The sequence below is a fragment of the Rhinoraja longicauda genome, chromosome 5, assembly GCF_053455715.1.
Source record: "Rhinoraja longicauda isolate Sanriku21f chromosome 5, sRhiLon1.1, whole genome shotgun sequence".
Classification (NCBI taxonomy): Eukaryota; Metazoa; Chordata; class Chondrichthyes; order Rajiformes; family Arhynchobatidae; genus Rhinoraja; species Rhinoraja longicauda.
Window position 1 is genome coordinate 49135911 of NC_135957.1, and position 23397 is coordinate 49159307.

At 42.7% G+C, this 23397-nt stretch overlaps 1 protein-coding gene across 2 annotated transcripts in view; it reads left to right on the forward strand.

Annotated features, from left to right (window-relative positions):
- The first annotated feature begins 2137 nt into the window (after positions 1-2137).
- LOC144593629 (intron Large complex component GCFC2-like) overlaps positions 2138-23397 on the forward strand; it is a 47000-nt gene continuing 25740 nt past the window's right edge. The window contains exons 1-9 of one of the 2 annotated variants that reach the window (XM_078399498.1): positions 2465-2585; positions 4569-4590; positions 7260-7370; positions 9763-9921; positions 13452-13670; positions 16144-16244; positions 18882-18994; positions 20252-20438; positions 21622-21745. In XM_078399498.1, coding sequence (XP_078255624.1) covers positions 4578-4590; positions 7260-7370; positions 9763-9921; positions 13452-13670; positions 16144-16244; positions 18882-18994; positions 20252-20438; positions 21622-21745 — 1027 coding nt within the window. In that variant the 5' untranslated portion in view covers positions 2465-2585; positions 4569-4577. Of the gene's footprint in view, positions 2586-4568; positions 4591-7259; positions 7371-9762; positions 9922-13451; positions 13671-16143; positions 16245-18881; positions 18995-20251; positions 20439-21621; positions 21746-23397 lie in introns of both variants that reach the window. The other variant, XM_078399497.1, reaches the window with a different exon arrangement.

Genomic DNA, 23397 nt, shown 5'->3' on the forward strand with positions numbered 1-23397 from the left:
GGTGGGGCCTGAGGACCTGGGATTGATGACCTTGTGAGGGTGGTTGCTGATTCGTGGTGGAAAGTTCAAACTGGAATGGCAAGGGGAAGGAAACCCAATTTAATAAAAAGTATTTCAGTAACTCAGCGGGTCTGGCAGTATCTCTGGAGGTCATGGAAAGTTTCGGCTTAGAACCGTTCTTCAGACATAAAGAGGAGACAACTGAACGAGTGCAAAAGCACGAGGCTGGGAAATCAAGTATCAACAAAATGGTGAGATAATTAAAGTTGACAAAAATAAGCCTAAAGCTATTGTATCTCAATGCACAAAGCATATGCAGGTGAACAAATGGCATAAATGGAGGTCAATGGATATGACATGATAGCCGATAATATGCATTGCATGTGGATTAATGCTAAGGAAATATCCTGGAAATATTGACTATTAGGTAGAAATGGGAAGGAAAATGTGTTGTGATCGCACTATTAATAACCAGTTATATAAATACAGTTGGTAGAGATGATTGAGGCTCATACTATGTTGAATCCATTTGGATTGACGTTAAAATAGAGAGGGAAAGAAAATGCTGATAGGAGTGGTATATGGACTCTTAAACTATTAGCCACACTGCAGGGAAGAGTGCGTCAACAAATAATATATGTGGAGAGGATGTTTCCAGTTTCCAGTGGGAGAGTTTAGGACCAGAGGGCACAGCCTCAAAATAAAAGGGTGTACCTTCAAAATTGAATTGAGGAGGAATTTTCAGAGGGCGGTGGATTTGTGGAATAGGTTTGTGATTAGTAACAGGGTCAAAGGTTATGGGAGAAGACAGGAGAATGGGGTTGAGAGAAATAGATCAGCCATGATCGAACGGTGGAGCAGGCTCGATGGGCCGATTGGACTAAGTCGCTTCCTATTCCTTATGGTCATAATAGGGACATGCAAAAAGATAATTATGGGAGACTTTAATTTTATTATGGATGTTTAATTGATTTGAAAATGATAGTTCCAAGAACACATTCACAAAGTGTCTCCTGTAAATTCTCCGTTTTCTGGAGCATGATGTTATGGAGCCAATCAGCAAAATGAACATTTGGATCTGATAATCAGTAATGAGACAAGTTTAATGAATGAACTTACAATAAAAGATCCCCTATGAATTATTGATCAGAGGATGATGGCATTTTGTACTCTGTTTGAGAATGTGAAATTTGGGACAGAAGCAATTCACGGAATAACATCGAGAAACAGCACGGAGAAGGCCCTTCGATCTATTAAGTCTGCTAAAGTCTACAGGTCCACTACTTGATTTACACTCATCCTACAACAATCCCACCTTTTAAATGTATTTTGACATAAATACAGAGAATTACAATGTAATAAGGATAGTAGATACAAGGAACTGCAGATGCTGGTGTACAAAAAATTACACAGAGGGCTGGAGTAACTCAGTGGGTCGGGCACCATCTCTGGAAAACATAAATATGTGACGTTTCGGGTTGGGACTCTTCAGACTCCAAGGAGCAAATGTGTTGGAAGGAACGGCAGATGCTGGTTTACACCGAAGATAGACACAAAATGCCCGTCCTGCCAAGTTATTCCAGCATTTTGTGTCTATCCAATGAGCAAATGCCTACTCCTACTCCAGTTCCCCACAAGCATAACTTTTGCAAGGAAACAGGGGCAGCCCTTGACCCGGGGATTTAACATATTGTTGGGGGGGGGTGACGCGGAAGATGCTTCTGTAAGAAGTGTAGATTTCCACAAATCGTTTAACTTCTATATAAGCGTTTTATTACAAATACAATACATAGAGCAAGTGAGAAAACCTCTGCATTGCACACATCATGGTGACAAAGTGAAACGAATTTAATCAGCTGCATAATACAGATAACACTACAAAAACCCGGCATGGATCATAGATCAGGTCAGCAATACGAAAGTCAGGCATGGATCAATCCGCCTAGGGGATTGATCTACAGCTTCGGTGATAGATTAGAAATAGAGTGAAATAAGTTGGTTTTGTGGTGTAATAATGAACATTTGTGTAAATTTCGTGTCAACTTGTGTAAATTTGTGTAAATTTCGTCACCTATTCATGTCAACGAAGTTACTTCAAAATGAAGCGTTTAAGGTAACTGCTGGTGTGCCCCTCACCGCCTTGCACCGTGGAAGAATCCTCCCTCTTTCCGGCGTGCGCTGAGAACGCGGTGTCGGCGACCGTGTTCCATCCCCGATTGTCTTTGGAATGTTCCGCAAGAGTTCGAAGCGGACTTTCCGCCGCAGGAAGAGCGAGTCGAGCGAGGAGGAAAGCGAGGGAGCGCCGCCTGGGCAGCAGCAGCAACAGCAGCAGAGCCTGTGTGTGGCGGCGTCTGCAGCGCGTCGCGGCCGCAACCGGGGGCTCGCCTGCACCTCCAAACCCACCCCTGCTCCCAGCAGTCCTGCTCGGGCCTATTGCACTCGCCCCAGCTCAGCCTCGGAGAGCGAGGAAGCTGCAGAGACCGGAATCGAATTAAAAAAAGATGTACGGGAAGCTGCTGAAAGAGGTCCCAGTGGTGCTCGGGTCCACGACAACAAACTACTGAGCTTCGGCTGTGACAGAGAAGGTAACTCGTTGCTTGTAGCCGATCTGTCAACGATGAAAAGTTAAATTGTCAGTATGATTTTTTTTTAAAACAGCACATGTTGGAAACATTCAGCAAGCCAGACATCACCCGAAGGAAGGGAAACGGTATTTCAAGTAGAAGACCTTTCTTCAGAATCTGAAACATTTCTCTTTCCACAGGCAGCGTACTTTCAGCATTTTTTGTTAAAGCTCAGACTTTTTAAATGTCAGAGGTTTGTGGGCTCGGGTATCATCCCAGAGTCTAAATTCAGACTGGCCTTCCAGTGCAATCCCCAGTGCTCTGTGGGGGTTGCCTCGCTTCTGTCTGCCCCTGATGTAAATGGCCCAATTATTTAGAAGAAATACTGTTGTTCAAATGAAGATTTAACCCTGAATAGGAAACAGTGAAATGTTGGCCTTTACTGCAAGTCCAAAGAACATAGAAGGGTCTCGACCCGAAATGTCACCCATTCTTTCTCTCCAGAGATGCTGCCTGTCCTGCCGAGTTACTCCAGCTTTTTGTGTCTATAAAAGAACATTTGATACAAATTTCCAGCTGAGATTATATTATCGTTCTGCTGATAGTTATGGTCTCCATATTTGTGGGACGATATATTTATGGTGGAGCTAGTTCAGTGAATGTTCACTTGGTTAATGCCAGAGAAGTATATATAAATTTATATATATTCCTTTATTCGTCCCACACCGGGGAAATTTACAGTGTTACAGCAGCAAAGTGGATAGCAAGAGATCATTCATTATAAATAAAAGTAAAGACAAGAATAAATTGTCATCAGTTTTCTATGTATTCCTTAACTGTTACTGTTGACTGCTCTGCTGAGAGCAGTGCTGGTTGTACAGTCTCACAGACCTCCGATATCTCTCCTTCACACACTTGGGGTGAAGGAGTCTGTCACTGAAGGAGCTACTCAGTGCAGTGACAGTGTCCTGCATGGGGTGGGAGTCGTTGTCCTGCAGCAATGTTAACTTTGCCACCATCCTCTTCTCTCCCACCACCTGCACTGTCGAGGGGGTAACCCAGGACAGAGCTGGCCTTCCTGACCAGCTTGTCAAGTCTCTTCCCCTCCACTGCTAAGATACTGCTGCTCCAGCAGACCACTCCATAGGAAATGGCTAATGCAACCACCGGTGGGTATTGATTTCTGAAGTGACGTTAAGCAGGCTGTTCCTAGCTATATTTTCATTTGAAAGATGATAAGTGATTTCAAGTAGGTTAATTTGGTGGATGCTGAGAGAATATATTTTCTGGTGGAGTTATCTGAAACTTAGGGGGCATAGTTTCAAAATAATGCTATTGGTTTATTATTGTCACATGAACTGAAATGCATACTATTCATGCAGATCATCCCAAACATAATTTAGTTTTGTTAGTTTAGTTTATTGTCACGTGTACCGAGGTACAGTGAAAAGTTTTCGTGTGCTAACCAGTCAGCGGAAAGACAATACATGATTACAATCGAGTCATCCACATGATAAATTGAATAACGTGAATGAGTACAACAAATTGTGCAAAAAGGAAAAATAGAGTGCAGAATGTAGTGCTGCAGGGGTCAGGTGTTACAGAATAAGAAATGATCCACTTACAGGTGAAATGAGGAGGGATTTCTTTTCTCAGAGGGCTGTGACTCCAGAATTCTCTGCTCTGGGGAGCTGTGGAGATAGACTTGTATGGGAGCCATAGAACTTGAAGAGAGAATAGAAAAGTGTGGAGGCCAAGATTGGATGGGTAAACTTATTGAATGGTGGCTCAAGAAACTACAAATGCTGGTTTAAAAAAAAGAAAGACATAAAAAGCTGGAGTAACTCAGTGGGTCAGGCCAGCTCAAAGGGCAGATTGGCCTACTCCTGCTTCTCTATCATTAAAATGCAATCTAGAAATTGTGAAAGTTTGTTGTTTGCAAATTAGCTTCTTTATTTCCTGCATTCATTAGTACATTTTAAAATTATCTCCTTGGCTGCAAAGTATGTTGGGATGTTCTGGGAATGTAAGTATATTTTTTTCTTCTTGGAAGAATTGTTTGGTTTGAAACTGTATGTTGCTGTTTTGATGTAAATACACAGTAAAATGCTGCTGCTTTGCTATCTGACTATTAGAAATTCACCAGGTGATGTCTCCTCTGCTCCCTCGTAACACACCAGGGCCGGGGTTTTTTACAGTTCTTTCACTGGAAAAAATATTACATTAGTATTACATCTAAAAAATTAATTCAATGTTATTGCAATGGCATGGAAAATCTGACCGTGCAAAACATCTGAAGTCCTTAACGTGCTTTATTATGTTTTATTGTATTTCAATTTGTTTAAACTTTGTTTTTGAATATATCTGTCATGTTATTAAAACAAAATACTGTACATACTAGAAATAAACACAATTATTCACTGGTTTATGCAACCTTTGAAGAGAGAAAAAGAGTGCCAAACAAATAAAGGTTCATCTGCTTATAACAAAACCTAGACGTATTGTTTATGGACTGGATTCACCAGGCATGCACTAATTTCTTGGGGTTCCCTATCGTCTAATTGTCCTACTTTTTCCTCAAATGAAAGATTTCTGTGGTACACACTTATGGCCTGAATTTGGGGAAATCTGGATAGAAGAGCTCTGGGTATAAATTGTCCTTTCTCAAGAACAGTCAGCAAGATAAACACCCAGTGACAGTCCATCTCTGGTTGGATGACATGAAGATTAAAATTGAAATTCCACAATTCAAATTAGAGCGTGACTACTTGACTCAAGATTTAGTCTGTGTGTTGGGGTCAGGTCAGGTCAGGCAAGGGGTATATTCTGATAAAGTATTCAGGGTTAGGTCAGGCTATGCCATGCAAACATAGCTCATACCTTATTCATGCAAGGATAATTTGTTTAATATAACCACATGCATCCTCTATTCTTTGTCAATGTTTGTTGTTTTATCCCTAAATAGATTAATAGTTTACTTGGGAATTTTATATTTTCATTAGGCGATGGAAGTGTTTGGTCTCGATTTTAATTTTATAATATATCCAAGCAGTTCTTGTGTGGTGACCAGAACTGCACATGATACTCCTGGTACATCCCACCCAACATTTTGTAAGAGTGTTCCAATTTTCAGGGAACAATGTACTTGTTCAACAGCATTCTCCAGGTTCTTGTCGTTTACTGTGTGTGTGCTATTCTGATTAAACATGCCAAAATGCAACACCTCACAGTTGTTTGAGTTGAATTCCATTTGCTATTACCGTGCCCACTTTCCCTGTTGATGTAGATTATGTTGTAACCCGAGATAACCTCCTCACTGTCCACAATGCCACCAGTTTTTTTGTGAATCCTAAACTTATTAAGCTTTCCAACGACATTCTCATGCCAGGTACCCAGCACTTATCCGTGGTTACAGGTCTCCAATCTAAAAGAAATAACCTACTTTTCCCTAATAATAAATAATACTCCTCTGCCTCCCACCCCCAAGCCAATTTTGCATCCAATTTGCTGACTCTCCCTGCATCCCATGTGTTCAAACCTTCTGAAGCAGGAACATGTGGGACCTTGTCCTCGGAGATAACTTGCTCTCGTCCCTCACAGTCACCTCTTTTAAATAAATCTAAATCAAATTCTTAAGTCATGTTTTCCCAATCATAAAGCCATGTTGACTTAATCATTCTTTGCCTTTTAAATGCAAATAAATCCTATCCCTAAAATAGACACTCATTGCGTGAGTAACTCAGCGGAACAGGCAGCATCTCTGGATAGAAGGAATGGGTGACGTTTCGGGTCGAGACCCTTCGGCCCGAAATGTCACCTGTTCCTTCTATCCACAGACGCTGCCTGTTCCACTGAGTTACTCCAGCATTTTGTGTCTGCCTTCAGTGTAAACCAGCATCTGCAGTTCCTCATATCCCTGTTGCCCTTACACAAAGGCATATATTGACTGATCTTGTGGTACCTCAGCTGTGGCTAATGAAGATGCAAAAATCTTTGCCAAGATGCCCACAATCTCTTCCTTGTCATAGTATTCTGGAATTCACTGAGACCAGGCCTGGGTGGTTTTACACTTTGCAAGACATCCATCGCCTCCTTTGTAATGTTGATAATGCTCCAAAATATCTATGTTCATTCCCTGAATCTAATATCTTTCATGTCCTTCTCCACAGTAAATACAGACAAGAAATATTCATGAGACCTCACCTATGTCTACCTATTAATTGGCTCACTTTGTCCTGCCTGTCCCCTTTTCCAGCTTTCTTCTAACTCCATCGCACACCTCCCTCCTCCCCTCCCCCCTCCCCAATCAGTCTGAAGAAGGATCTCTACCCGGAACATCACATATGGGCAAGTTTGGCCAAAGGGCCTATTTTCACTCGTTTTGTGCCCTTTCGAGTGTGATCTGTGATTTGTAATACTCTGTTACTGACCAGAGCTTTACTCAATTCTACTCTGTGTCTAATGCATGTATGGAAACTCACCATGCACGGTTTTTGATCATGCAAGAATCACCAACTGATGATCATGAGTAAGGATCCTGGCTTGGTTCTCCCTTTATACTGATGCCTCATTCAGCACAAACCAGAAATCAAACCTGAAACCTTATCAATTTGTAGGAAATGGAATTTAAGTTATGCTTCCATTTTATCAATAATCTTTGTAACTAGCAGTTCAATTCTTTTTCTCAAAATGTAGCGGGTGAAGAGGAATTTAAGTTGAAGAAGACTATTAACACCATTTTGTTTGCACCACAATGGAAAAAAGAAAAACAGAGTAACATTGAAAAAGATGAAGTTATTACAAAAGGTAAACTGTGTAAAGAATATCTGAAATATCAAGATCACTGTCTTCCAGCAGCAATGGAAGTGCTTATTTGCGTTGTTGATGGCTTAGTTTTCTCTTGACAGTATGTTTAGTTGTGGATGTAGATTTTATTTTAGAGTTACGGTAATGGAAACAGGCTCTTCAGCCCACTGAGTCCACGCTGACCACCGATCGCCGGTTCACACTAGTTCCATGTTATCCCTCCTTCTCATCCACTGCCTACACAATAGGGGCAATTTACAGAGGCCAATTAACCTACAGTGCCTTACACCTCCAGCATATAGGAGAAAACTGGAGGAAACTAACATGAGATAATGCAAACTCCACACAGACAGCACTCGGGGTCTTCTATTTCCTTAGAAGTTTTAGGAAGTTTGGCATGTCCCCTACAAGTCTCACCAACTTCTGCCGATGCACCATAGAAAGCATCTTATCAGGATGCATCACAGCTTGGTTTGGGAACAGCTCCATCCAAGACCGCAAGAAATTGCAGTAAATTGTGGACGCAGCCCAGACCATCACACAAACCAACCTCACTTCTATTGACTCCATTTATACCTCGCGCTGCCTCGGCTAGGCCAGCAGCATAATCAAGGATGAGTCCCACAATGGCCACACCCTCTTCTCCCCTCTTCCATCGGGTAAAAGGTATAAAAATGTGAAAACGCACACCACCAGATTCAGGGACAGTTTCCTCCCAACTGTTACCAGGCAACCACAACCAGAGAGCAGTGCTGAACTACTATCTACCTCTTTGGTGACCCACATACTATCCTTGATCAGACTTTGCTGGCTTTACCTTGCACTAAACATTATTCCCTTATCATTTATCTTTACACTGTAAATGGATCGATTGTAATCATGTATTGTCTTTCTGTGACTGGCTAGCACGCGACAAAAGCTTTTCACTGTACATGTGACAATAAAACTAAACTAATCTAAGGATCAAAACCGGTCTCTGGTGCTGTGAGGCAGCAAGGTCTATCAGCTGCGCCTCTGTGGTGCCTTGATTCAACTCCTTTTGTTCAGTAAAACTATTAGTCCATGCAAACCTTGTAGTTTGCACATAAAATACATCTGGGCTACTGTTTTTAATAGAACCACACTGGGTTTATTCTTGAAGTGGTTTGTAATTATGTCTTTTGTAATTACATTTACATATTTCTTGCCTGCTTTCCTGAAGATTCTGACTTTTGCTTGGATTTAATTCTTAGGTACCAATGTCCCATGGTATCTGTCTTTTGTTTCACTAAACATTTTGACAATGAGTGTTGGGAGGAATTTTAGTACAAATGTTTGAACTGATTCTATCTTGACAGATCTTACATGCATACTTGTAACAAGTGCATTCAATTTCCCTTATCCAGCACATAGGTGCAAAGGCTGACTATAATGCCTTTTGTAAGATCAGTTACTTCAACCCTGTCCTGTTATAGGATATAGACAATAGGTGCAGGAGTAGGCCATTCAGCCCTTCGAGCCAGCACCGCCATTCAATGCGATCATGGCTGATCACTCTCAATCAGTACCCCGTTCCTGCCTTCTCCCCATACCCCCTCACTGCTGCCTGAGTTTACTGCAGTTTCACAGGATTCTTGCATCTAATTTTCATATTCAGTTTTATATTTTGAATAATTGAATAGTTCAGAGGTTTCAAAGATTTTTTATTGTCACATGTACCAATTAAGGTACAGTGATATGTGAATTTCCATACAGCCATACGAAAAAAAAAGCAACAAGACACACAACTACATAAAAGTTAACATAAACATCCACCACAACGGATTCCCCACATTCCTCACTGTAATGGAAGGCAAAAAAGTCCAAGCTTCTTCCTCTCTATTCTCCTGTGGTCGGGGCAGTCGGGGCGATCAAAGCTTCCGCAGCCGGCGGTCAAAACTCTCGCGTCAGGTCGATCGGAACTCCCATGTTGGGGCGGTCGAAACTCCCGCGGCTTGGAGTTCCCGAAGTCGGTCTCTGACCAGAGACCGCAGGCTCCATGATGTTAAAGTCCGCAAGCACCCACGGTTGGAGCTCTGAGGTCGATCCCTGGCAAAGTGCTTGCGGGCTTCGTGATGTTAAAATCCCGTAGGCACCCCTGGTGGAGCTCTCAAAATTGGTCTTCAGCAAAGGCCGCCAACTCCTCGATGTTAGGCCTCAGTGCGGACAGAGATACGATACGGGAAAAAAATCACATCTCTGTCGAGGTAAGAGATTAGAAAAAGCTTTCCCCACCCCCCACTCCCCAAATAAAACAAGCTAAAGAGCACTAAAAACATACATTTAACACATACTATTGAAACACAAAGAAGGAAAGGACAGACAGACTGTTGGCGAGGCAGCCATTGCTAATGCGTATTATGTTCAATTTTAGGAGAAAAGGATGCTCTGCAAGATGTTATACCAACAACATTTCAAAAAGGTGACTCTTTGGAAGAGGAAACAACGGATGTACAAACAGGAAATAAAGAGATCGTTTCGGAGGATGAGGAATCTGATACTTTTGGAGTAGCCCAGTATAAAAAGAAATCAGGTTTGGAATTTCAAGTGCTGTTAATGTTATTTGATGTTATGTAGTTAATATTTTTACTGCTGTTGGTTTGGTAAAATGAAAAGAGGGAATTAGATGGTCTTCCACAGCCAAGCACTTGAGGCATTTTTTTGCAGATATTTTTGAGACACAGTCAAGTTTTGTCTTTGAAATTTGCATTGTTCCAGTATTTCGTACCTCTTCAGCGTATCCTACGTTTACTGAGGCAAAGTAAACCCTCGTTATAACAGACCATGGGGGGGGAGAATAGTGTCTGTTATTGCTGATTGTCCGCTATAACCGAGTACGGTATTATCATTGTACGTAGTTAAAACAAAGAACAGCAGATAATGGTTAATAGACAAATGGACACACAGTGCTGGAGGAACTAAGCGGGTCAGGAAGCATCACTGGAGAACATGAATAGGTGACGTTAGGACCCTTCTTCAGACTAATTCAATCTTCTCAGTCTTATTCCAGCACTTTGTATCATCTATATACTAAAGCTCTCGTTTGTTTGTTTGTTCCTGAACTACAGCCAAAACGGTACACGATAGCATGACAATTTTAGGCCCACCTTACTCACCGCCGTCCCTTTGGTGCTAATGGAAGAAGTTTCATTGAAATCGGTGTTATATTTTTTAAGTTATTCATATTTTAAAGTTTAAATCTATCTCCGAGGGAGGGAGGGAGGATAAGGGGGTTGGAGTGGGGGGAGGGGAGGGGGGCTGGAGGGAGGGAGGGGAGGGGGGAGGAGAGGGTGCTGCACCTATGCAGAAGTTTGGGCCCAACGGGTCCACTTTGTCTAGTTTTAACTTAAAACTAGGGACTGATGCCGCTGGTCTACACCAGCGAGTCCTTCACCAGTTGATGCGACTGTTGATGTGGCTCACGTTGTAGCTCCAGACAGGATGGGCTTTCTTCAGGCCACTTCTACGAACAGGTCCCATTTGATCACCGTGGGGCTCCCTCCCCTCTCACCCATCGCTTTGTCCTCTCCCCCACCACTGCCTCCCCCTTCTCCCCTGCAGTCGCAGACATCTTCCAAGGAGGAGCATGTCGGTCACTTCGGGGGAGGAGGAGGTAGTGGTGGAGGGGGAGAAAAGTTGAGGGGACAGAGCGATGGGAGTTGGAAGAGGAGGTGGCATTGGAGAGACCAAGTTGACAAAGCGATGGCCAACAGAAAGCGCTAGTGGGAAGGGAGGGAGCTCCAAGGTGACCAGGCATGTCCTGTCGCTGGCAGCGGCTTGAAGATAACGCTGTCCCCAGGCACTACAATGTGAGTCGCAACAACAGGCGTGTCAACTGGAACATGCAGGGGTGAAGAAGGGCTCTCTGGTGCACCGGGGGTGGCATTGGAAGACATGGTGGGCAAGCTGGGATGGCGTCTGCTATAACCAAAATCCTTTATAAAGGGGTCCACTAAAAAGAAGATTTACTCTATTGTTTTTTGTCACGTCCACTGAGATACGGGGGATAGCTTTGTTTTTGTGGTATCAATTTAAATCATAGCTGAATACAATGAAGTCATGCACGTACAACAGGTAGTTCAAAGGGAAAAATACCAGGGTGCAGAATATTGTCTTGCAGCATTATAGGGTTACAATTACAGAGAAAAGTATTAGGTCCGCAATGTGTTAGGTTACAAGATCAGGACTACACCCGAGCCTCTGAAAGGACCTTTCGGTAGTCTGATGGCAGTGGGGAAGAAGCTGTTCTTGAATCTGGTGGTACATGCTTTCATGCACTTGGGTCTTCCGCCTGACAGGAGAGTGGAAAAGAGTGAATGATCAGGGTGAAAAGGGTCCTTGATCTTATTGCCTGTTTTTCTGAGGTAGTGTGAAGTGCAGATGGAGTTAATGAGATGGAGGCTGGTCAGTGTAATCATAAATCATAGAAGCAGAATTAGGTCAGTTGGTCCATCAAGTCTACTCTGCCAATCAATCAATCATGCCTGATCCATCTCTCCCTCTTAACCCCATCCTCTTGCCTTTTCCCCATAACCTTTGACACCTGTGCTAATCAAGAATCTATCTATTCTTGAGTATAGGAGCAAAGAGGTAATTCTGCAGTTGTACAGGGCCCTAGTGAGACCGCACCTGGAGTACTGTGTGCAGTTTTGGTCTCCAAATTTGAGGAAGGATATTCTTGCTATTGAGGGGGTGCAGCGTAGGTTTACTAGGTTAATCCCCGGAATGGCGGGGCTGTCATATGTTGAAAGACTGGAGCGACTAGGTTTGTATACACTGAAATTTAGAAGGATGAGAGGGGATCTTATCGAAACGTATAAGATTATTAAGGGGTTGGACATGTTAGAGGCAGGAAACATGTTCCCAATGTTGGGGGAGTCCAGAACCAGGGGCCACAGTTTAAGAATAAGGGGTAGGCCATTTAGAACAGAGATGAGGAAAAAAAATTTTAGTCAGAGAGTTGTGAATCTGTGGAATTCTCTGCCTCAGAGGGCAGTGGAGGCCAATTCTCTGAATACATTCAAGAGAGAGCTAGATAGCGCTCTTAAGGATAGCGGAGTCAGGGGGTATGGGGAGAAAGCAGGAACGGGGTACTGATTGAGAATGATCAGCCAGGATCACATTGAATGGAGGTGCTGGCTCGAAGGGCCGAATGGCCTCCTCCTGCACCTATTGTCTATTGTCTATTGTCTATCTCTGCCTTAAAAATATCCACTGACTGGGCCTCCACAACCTTCTGTGGCAAAGAATTCCACAGATTCTCCACCCTCTGACTAAAGAAATTCCTCCTCATCTCCTTCCAAAAAGAACGTCCTTTCAATCTGAGGCTATGACCTCTAGTCCTGGACTCTTCCACTAATGGAAACATCCTCTCCATGTCCACTTCCAGTAATGGACTGGGCTGCATGAAAAAAGCTCTGCAGAGCCATTCCAAGCTGTGATGTATTACAACAGAATGCTTTCTTTGATGCATTTGTAAAAGTTGGTAAGAGTTGTTGGAGACATGTTGAACTTGCTTAGTCATAGGAAATAGAGCAAATGCACTGCAGTTACTCTCTCAGCAAACTCCGAAGGCACATCCCAAATCAGTGACCTCTACTACTAAGGACAGGGGCAGCAGGAGGAGCAACAGCAGATTAACACAACTATCTGCTGTTGCTCCTCCACGCCACACACTGCCTGATTTGAAAATGCATTGTATAGGAAGGAATTGCAGATGCTGGTTTACTTGTGGTTTCTGTTATCAGATTGTTTAGTTTGCATTTTGCTGCACAAAGTAAAATAGCTTTAATCTTTATAAAGTTGCAAATTATAAAAGTGTCAAAGTAAGAATAATTGCAATCTGCTCATTCAAGGGCATGTTTTACCCGGTTATGTCAGTAAGCAAAAATACATCATACTCTTTTAAATAATAATATGGATTCCTGACCAAAACGTGAGCCAACAAAGATTGAATGTTCTTCGCTGTAAAATGCTGCATTATGGACTTTTAGTATTGACAGCATTGTATATATATATATATATATTGATTCTTGACCTCACTGTTATTTTTGTTCAGTGCAGGTGAGATTCCAGATGCTCGGTACATTCAGGCTGCTCGTAAAAAACGACAGAGGGCAAGAGCCCGAACTGACTTCATTCCCCTTCACTCAGCAAGAGATGATATTTCAGTCCCTGATGAAGAATCTCCAGTTAGTGACGATGATCTTGATGATCATGAGAAGCGAATAGACTTCACCAAGGCATTCAAAACACAAAGACAGAAAATGGCAGAGGAAATTGGTAAGACCAGTTCTTCGAGGCAACATGTCTAAAGGTGATATTAAATAAATAGAACCTGGATATGCATGATACTTTTCTTGAACTCAAATATTCCATAACAAGAGACTTTTATTATCATATGTACCGAAACGGAACAATGAAATTCTTTATTTTCTATTAAAAGTCTTGTAAACACAGGACTTAGTAGATAATATAAAGAAACAAAAAGAAGTTCAATAAAGAAGTTCAATAAATATAATAAACAATATAGTGCAACAACAAAACAAAGCCCAAAGTTCCTTAGTGAAACCAAGGAAGTCTGCAGTTTGAAGTTTAGTTGGAGATCGCAGCGTTCAATAGCGTGAAGATTGTTGGGGAGAAGCTGTTCCTGAAATTGGATATGATAGTTTTCAGACTCCTAAACCTTCTTCCTGAGGGCAGGAGTGAAATGAGAGTGTGGCTAGGGTGTGTGGGTCTCTGACGATGCAGGCTGCCTTTTTGAGGCAGCAACTCCTCTCGATCCCTTCGATGGTGGGGAGGTAGGTACCGTGATGGATCGGGCATTGTTCAGCATATTTTGTAATCTCCTTCGTTCTTGGGCGTTCGAGTTGCAGAATTTGGACATGATGCATCCAGTCAATATGTTCTCTACCGGTCACCTGTTGAAATTCAAGACAGTACTCATCAATCTACTAAATCTCATCAATCTTTTGAGAAAAGAGAGATAGTGATGGGTTTTCTTTATGATTGCATCAATGTGTTGGGTCCAGGACAGATCTTCAGGTATGTGGATGGTCAGAAACTTGAAGTTGTTGACTCTCTCCAGCTCCGATCTGTTGAAGAAGACTGGTTTGTGGATCCTCTGCCTTCATCTTCTAAAGTCAACAATTAGCTCCTTAGTCTTATTGACGTTTGAGAGTGGAAATGTTGTTCTTCTGGCACCATTCAATCAGACGATCGATCTCCCTCCTGTTCTCTGACTTATCATTATCTGTAATTCGAGTAACAACGGTCGTCATCAAATTAAAAAAGTGGAGCTGGAGCTGTGTCCCAAAATGATTCAGTCAATGATGTAAGTTTGAAGAATTAGGGAAATGTGCCAACTAAATGCACAATGCCTGGTCCCTTAAGCAACTGTTAGATAGATGGCCATGCACTTTCTGAAATCTCCATTTCCTGGTGTTAATTATTTTATCAATCACAATTCTGAGCTGTAATAACCTGATTTTTTTTTCTTCTTCATAATCTGTAATTCCAAAACTCTGAATAAGCTGACTTTTAAACTATCACAAATTGTCAAAAGTCACTTCTTGGTATTTTACCAAAGATTTCATTTCACCAATAGGACATGGTATAAAGTGGAAGCTTTCCTTGTGGGTGGATGCTTGTCTTGCACATTGCAGCTGCAGCTTTGTGATACTTGCCATTCAACGCAGATCTAGGTAAAATGTCCAACACAGATATTCTCATGTGTAAGAAAGAACTACAGATGCTGGTTTAAATTGAAGGTAAACACAAAATGCTGGAGTAACTCAGCGGGACAGGGAACATCTCTGGAGAGAAGGAATGGGTGATGTTTTGGATCGAGACACTTATTCATACTGGCAGACAGACATTCTCATTTTGTTTTTCAAATATTTGTAAGCTACAAATTAGGAGATAATATTGAAGAAAGGTAGTGGAGGTTATGGACTTTAGATGTTAGAGATATAGCTGGAAACTGGTCCTTTGGTCCACCGAGTCTGTGCTGACCAGTGTTCACAGCCGTACACTACCACTATCCTACACACGACAGCCAATTTGCAATTTTTACCGGCCTATTAACCTACAAACCTGTACGTCTTTGGAATGTCAGAGGAAACCGGAGCACCTGGAGAAAACCCACGAGGTCATAGGGAGAACATACAAACTCTGTACAGACAGCACCCGTAGTCAGGATCAAACCTGGGTCTCTGGTGCCAGAAGGCAACAACTCTACCGCTGCGCATCTCCCCCAAGATTTAGAATACTAGGCAAAAATATGATATTTTTTGCCATAGATTATGATTTGAAATTTGTTAATTGAAATAGTTATAGAGCTGTACAGCTTAAGCAAGCCTTTCAGCCACCATGTCCTTGACGACCAAGTTGGCACATTGGCTGTCCCATTAGCTTGCATTCGGTGCATATCCCTCCAAATCCTAACTGCCCATATATATCTGTCAAAATGTCTGGCAGTTCATTCCAGATACGGACTGCAAAACGTGGTCCCTGAGGTCCCCATTCTGTCACGGATGTCAATTCCAATTCACACCTTATTATTTATGAAATAGTTTTCCCTCTCAGAAATATGATTACAAGGAAGAACTATTTCATTACTGATAGGGTTAACTGGAATTGTCTACTCCACTGTGGATGAGTTGTCAATGAATATGTTTATGATGTCAGAGGACTTTGGGCACCAAGGAATTGAGGAATAATACCTATGATCAGCCACGATCTTTTGTTCTTTCAGGTGTAAATGAAAGCGACGACGAGAGTTTAAGAAGTGGAGAGGATGATGATGATCAGAAATTATGGGAGCAGCAACAAATCAATAGAGTAAAAGTGCTTTCGGTAGGAATTGCTACATTTGTAATCCAGCTAATTAAAATGTATGTTAAATCACATTTCTTATTTTGTGTCAGATGCAAAATAATCCCGGTGACTGTATCCCAGATTTAAAGATTTTTAACCTCCCCTCCATTTCTATTCCTTTAGTTTTAGAGATACAGCGTGGAAACAGACTCGTCGGCCCACCGAGTCCCCGCCGACCAGCGATTCCCGCATACCAACACTATCCTACACACACTGGGGACAATTTACAATTATATCAAACCACTTAGCATACAAATCTCTATGTCTTTGAAGTGTGAGAATGAAGTGTGCTATTGAGGGCTTGCAGCGTAGGTTTACTAGGTTAATTCCCGGAATGGCGGGACTGTCATATGTTGAAAGTGGAGCGACTAGGCTTGTATACACTGGAATTTAGAAGGATGAGAGGAGATCTTATCGAAACGTATAAGATTATTAAGGGGTTGGACACATTAGAGGCAGGAAACATGTTCCCAATGTTGGGGGAGTCCAGAACAAGGGGCCACAGTTTAAGAATAAGGGGTAGGCCATTTAGAACTGAGATGAGGAAAAACGTTTTCAGTCAGAGAGTTGTGAATCTGTGGAATTCTCTGCCTCAGAAGGTAGTGGAGGCCAATTCTCTGAATGCATTCAAGAGAGAGCTAGATAGAGCTCTTAAGGATAGCGGAGTCAGGGGGTATGGGAAGAAGGCAGGAACGGGGTACTGATTGAGAATGATCAGCCATGATCACATTGAATGGCGGTGCTGGCTCGAAGGGCCGAATGGACTCCTCCTGCACCTATTGTCTATTGAAATCGGATTTCCCAGAGAAAACCCACACAGCTCACAGGGAGAACATACGAACTCAGTACTGACAGAACCCGTAGTAGGATCGAACCCGGGTCTGTGGCACTTTAAGGCAGCAACCCGACTGCTGCGCCACTGTGCTGCCCACATAGACACAACTAACATAAAGCAATTGGTAGATGGAGGATTCTCATGTTTAGCTGAATAGATAAATTTCAATCTATATGATAGATTGTTCAATGCTATAAATCCTTTGTGAAATATTAACTGCAAAGATGGAAGTATCGAAACTCAAAATTCTCTGCATCACACACACATATGTTACATTTTTCATAGCTGGAGCTATACAATAGCACAACTAATGGAGTTGTTGCCTCCAGGTCCAGTGACTTGGATTTAATCCTGCCATCCACATTCCAATCCAGACCACATTGGTTTTCCTTGGATGCTTCACTTTCCTCTCATGTGCATAGCTTAATTGGCCACTGGAAATTGCCCCTAGTGTGCAAGTAAATGGTAGAATCTGGGGTGGGTTGGTTCTATTGTTTGAGTTGATGGAAACGTGGAGAAAGTAAAATAAGATTCATGTAAGATTAATATAAATGGGTGGTTGATAGTTGGCACAGATACAGTGGGCCAAAGGTTCTGTTTTTTTTACTTGGACTTTATGATTCCGGAGCTGTAAGGTTAACTGGTGCTGTAAATGATATTTGTGTAGTTGGGTTACAGGAGAATCAGAGTAGAGTTTATTGACATCAAAGAGAATAGGATACCAGGAAATATCTAGAAGAATTTGATTGATGGAATGACAGTGAGAGCTTGCATAGATTTGGTGCTGACTGGCCTCTTTCTGTGTGATGGGGTTATTTGACGCAGGGGAATGGTGTTGAGTGGGAAAGATAGATCAGCCTTGATTGAATGGCGTGGTAGACTTGATGGGCCAAATGGCCTTATTTTGCTCCTAAAACTTTTGAGCCTATGATGGGAAAATATGAAATAATGCCATGTAGGCTGCAGGTGAAGTCAGTCTGACTTCGTGCCCCATCGCTTAACAATTTTCACAGCAATTGTGTGTCATGCATGAGGCTGCTAGGTTTACTTTTCTCAGAAAAAAAGCATCCAGCTTAATGAATTCAGAAACCTGCAGTAAATAGGACTGATTATTGGCTTTTGTTCGGAGTTATTTTCAGTTATTGAATTGAAAGATACAGCGTGAAAACAGGTCCTTTGGCCCACCATGTCCATGTGAATCATTGATCACCCGTTCACACTAGTTCTATGTTATCCCACTATCCCATCCACTCCGATACACTAGGGTCAATTTACAGAGGCCAATTACCCTGCAAATTCGCATGTCTTTGGGACGTGGGAATACCCGGAGGAAACTCACAGGGAGAAAGTGCAAACTCCACACAGACCCGAGGTTAGAATTGAGCATGGGTCTCTGGCACTCTGCCAGCTCTTTTCAAATCTGGATGTTTCTGGCTCATTCCTAATTGTCTAGGAGAAAATGGCTATGAGCAGCTGTCTTGAACTGCTGAGGTTCATCTGGTCTTAACCCAGCCATAATAACAGTTGGCAGTTTCCAGATCTAAATGGTGTGTGAATTGGATGGGAAGCTGAAGGTGGTGGTGTTCCCTGCGTGATTGCAGGTATTTTTGGTTGCCACAATATTTTTTGAACAGCATCAAACATTTTTGAAGTTATCAGTCCATCAATCCAATTTTGGACAAGATATACATGAAATTTTGGCGCAGAAATAGTATTGCTGTTCATGTATTTAAAATATCATTTTTATGCTTATGAAGTCTTGCTGATTTTCTCATTCACAGTTTGCTGATGCAGCCAGCCGGCCAAACCCACTCTTTGTGAGTAAAATGCTGGACAATCTGAAGAAACTTCCACTGGTCAACTTCGAAATTGTGAAAAAGAGATTAATCAATAGGTATGTTAAATTGGCGCTAACATTTTAAGGGATAAATTTATACCTATGCTTTCAAAGTGATGAGAGAACTCCATCCTGGAAGTCTTGGTAAAGTTGGAAGTAATTACAAGAACAATGTTTATCCATTGCTTATAATTATTCTTTGTTTACAATTGGAATGCATAATAATAGGTGGTGTTGGGATAGATAAACAAATTTCCCTGAAAGAACATTTGGGAATCTCAGTACTTGTGCATTCAGATTTTTAAACTAACCTTAAAGAGAAAGGAAGAGGGTGACAATAATTTAGTGGAAAAACTTGTTTGGCAACTGAAGGTGCATCTGCCAATTGTGGAACAATCAGGGACTAATCGAAAGCCAACATTAAATGATTATTTAGGATCATTAAAGGACAAAAAGACATTACAAAGATAGGGGGACCAATCTAAAACAATTGGGAAAGCATATTAATCATTGACCTTGCCATTGGTGCATATATCCAAAAATAAATAAATAACTTATTAATTTTTCTGATTACTTATTATATCTGCATGTTAGTGTCTTCTGATTTATGCACAAGGATACCCAGATGCTTTTGAATAATCTTGAACCAATGTGACAATTTGTTAAATTAACGAAGGCTGCTTGTGACTTTCATATTCCTGAACATTCACTCAGTATATGCTGACGTACAATTGCTTTAAAATTAGAAAAAAACATCTGCCATTCAGTGACTTGAAATAACAACAGCTCTGGTATTTGGAGTTAGTATCCCCAGATGTAACTTATTTACTTTCTTAGGGTGTTGTCTTTCTCAATCTTGCACCAATTGTATTGTCAGAGTCTAGTCAAATGGACACGAATCAAGCAGCATAGATTTTCACAGAAGCTAAACACCAATCAGCTCTGTTAATAAAATAAAATAATAATCTAATAAAAATTGATAAAGAAGATTTTTAACTGTTTCCTTACTTCTACCTAATCCCAAAAGCCATTTATAAAGTTAAAATAATGTAATATGCTTGCTTCGTAGCCTATCTTACAGTGGGAAGGCAAATTGCAAAATTTATTTCATTTAATAATGTTAAGTTTAGGCTTGTAAATATTTTTCATTAATGTGCAGCTTATTTATGTGCACAGAAGAAATTATGGACTGTGAAGTACAAACCTAGTTAATGAGATAGAAGTCACACACTAATCGCAGTACTTTTGTTGTATTTCCTGATTTTTACTTCATTTCAAAACTGCGTTATGAATTATTTGGTAACTTTTCTTCAGATTGGATTCCTTGCAAGAAGTTCAACGGTCCCATCGTCGTGAGCACGAAAAGATCCAAGAATCTGCTGAGAGTTCACAATGCACAATTGAACACTTAGAAGCAGCTTCTGACCCCAATCTTCGTTATAGGTTTTATCAAGAAATGCGAACCTATGTTAAAAATCTCACCAATTGCTTCAATGAAAAGGTACAAGAATAGATGAAAAGCACAAGTGTGTTACAGAATTGTTTTGTGACTAGGCCTGAGGCCTAACTCACAGTTAGTTAACTTTCCATATTTGTACTTTTCTATGTCCAAAATAAGGCACTTCAGACAAGTTATAATGTGCAAGATTTGGACCAACTGCCTTGTATTTACATGAACAGACTCATTGGCATTTACCCATGTAAAGATTTATTTGGATTTCCAAGCATGTTCCTTGGAAGTTCTGAACTTATTCAGAGATAATTTTCCATACGATCCATTGCTGCACCCTTCATGGTGCAGGATCTGCAAATTCATTAACTTCAGCAGGGAATATTGGAGAAAAGCCAAGATAATCATGAAAGATCCATGCCAATTAATTCAGCTTGACGATATAAAATAAGAATCAATTTGCATTGTAGCAGCAGAATTAAATGTAGAGATCTGCGATATAAACTAATGGTGGTGAATGTACTCGGCAGATTGGGTAACATCTGTGTTTCTTAACTGATATACTCCTTCTTGTGAAGGCATCCCCATAATGCTGTTAGTTCGAGTGTTTAAACCCAGTGATGGTGAAGGACCAGTATGTTTTTCCAAATCAACATGGTGTAGATGCAGTGGGAACTTGTAGATGGTGGTGTCTCTGCGGAGTAATGTCCCTGTCCCCCTTTATGGTAGTTATTGATCAGTGTAGTCTGGTTGAAACTCTGCATTGCATTTTGTATACATTGCAACCAAGAGCATGGAATTTCAGAAGGAAGACATGTTTTTGAAAATTGATTGAATTCCAATCAACTCGGCAGAATGGCTCAGATGGTAGGAGTTTTATCGTGTTTTTAAAGCTGCACAGATTCAGGCAAATGGAGAGGTTTGCTCCTATTCTGTGCATTGCAAGTGCTGCAGTGGCTGTGGAGAGTCAAAGTGTGAGTCCATAGCCACAACAGGGCACCGGTGCAGTGTGCACTTGAGTTCTACTTTCATGAAACAAAAATAATAAAAATAGTTATTGGTGGGATTTGTGTTTTAAGTAAAACCTATCCGTTCCCTAGCACAGTGTGTGTGTGTGTGTGTGTGTAAGGTATGATGATAAAATTAAAATAAATAGTACGGCAACAATATTGTGCAGTATAATTCCTAGCGTGAGGTGGAAAGGAAAGGCATTTACTTACGTTATTTATTTCAGATACATCAAATCAATGAACTGGAATCTGAACTGCATCAGTTACTGCGGGAGCAGGCAAGAAAACTATTGCAGCGTAGACAGGATGATGTTCGAGATGAATCATCCGATATTTGGCAGCTATCAAGTTAGTTTAATCATTATCAGTCAGTTTCAGCATTAATTTTATTGAAACCTTGCTCTTGTGCTTCTTTGAATTTAGTTTTACAGTTGAAGTTTGATTTGGTTGATTAATTTCAGCATTTTTTAGAGAAACTGCTTATTCCTTATTGGGTTATAAATTCTAACTGAAAAATAATAATGTTTCAGTACAATTGTAGTGGGTGCGGTCACCGCGGAAATCAGGCCAGACGCCAGGTGAGTAGTTAATATACTTTATTTCCTAAGGCACCAAACACCGCACTCAAGAACTCGTGAGTCGACACACCCAAAACCTTTTATAGTCCCAGACCACCTGACCCAAGGGAACTGACCCAGGAAGTGACCTAATCTCTCCCGTCCACTGAGTGCCGAGTGGAATGACCAAGGGAGTGGCCTAGCCCCCGGGCGCCGCCACAGGACCTCCCCCCGAGAACCGAAGGCACGAAACGGACGGGGACGGACGAAACGGCCAGGGGGACGGACGAAACGGCCAGAACGGCCAGCCCGCGTGTGCGCGGGCGCAGGAATCGGAACCACCCCGCCAGGGGAAGGCACCCGCGGGAACACTGGGGGTAAGGGCCGGGACGCGGGACGACCCCGAGGGCGAGGCTGCGCCAGTAGAACCGGCTGGCTAACGTCCACGTGCGCCGGCTTCAGCCGCGAAAGAGAGACCGTCTCAGGACGACCCCCCATGTCCAACACGAAGGTGGCAGAGCCCCGCTCAAGCACTTTGAACGGTCCCTCATAAGGCCGCTGAAGGGGTGTCCGGTGGGCATCCCGACGCAGGAAAACAAAAGGACAGTCCTGCAGGGCGGAAGGGACATGTGACCGCACTGAACCGTGGCGAGACGTCGGCACTGGCGCCAGCGAGCCCACCGTCTCCCGAAGGCGTTGCAGGGCGGCCGAGGGCTGTTCTGCCTGACCCTGGGCGGAGGGAACGAACTCCCCGGGCACCGTCAGCGGAGCCCCGTACACCAATTCTGCCGAGGAGGTGGCCAAGTCCTCCTTGGGGGCGGTGCGGACACCCAGTAAAACCCACGGCAACGCGTCAACCCAGTCCGGGCCAACGAGCCGGGCCTTCAGAGCGGCCTTGAGCTGGCGGTGGAAACGTTCCACCAGGCCGTTCGCCTGCGGATGGTATGCTGTGGTGCGGTGCAGGTTAACCCCCAGCAGTTGGGCCATGGATGACCACAGCTCGGAGGTGAATTGTGGCCCCCTGTCGGACGTAATGTCGAGCGGACCCCAAACCTGGCAATCCAATTTGCCGCCAAGGCACGGGCACAAGTAGAGGCACACGTGTCCGGCAGTGGAACTGCCTCCGGCCACCGCGTGAAACGGTCCACCATTGTCAGGAGGTAGGTGAAACCCCGAGAAGGCGGCAGCGGCCCAACGATGTCCACATGGATGTGGTCAAAATGGTGGCGAGGGACGGGGAACTCCTGGAGCGGCGCACGCACATGCCGCTGTACTTTTGCAGTTTGGCACGGGATGCAGGTGCGCGCCCAATGCCCAACCTGCTTGCATAACCCGTGCCAAACGAAACGGGAAGCCACGAGTGTCGTCGTCGCCCGAATGGAAGGGTGGGACAGCCCGTGGAGCACCTCGAACACCCGGCGTCGCCAGGCAACAGGCACGATT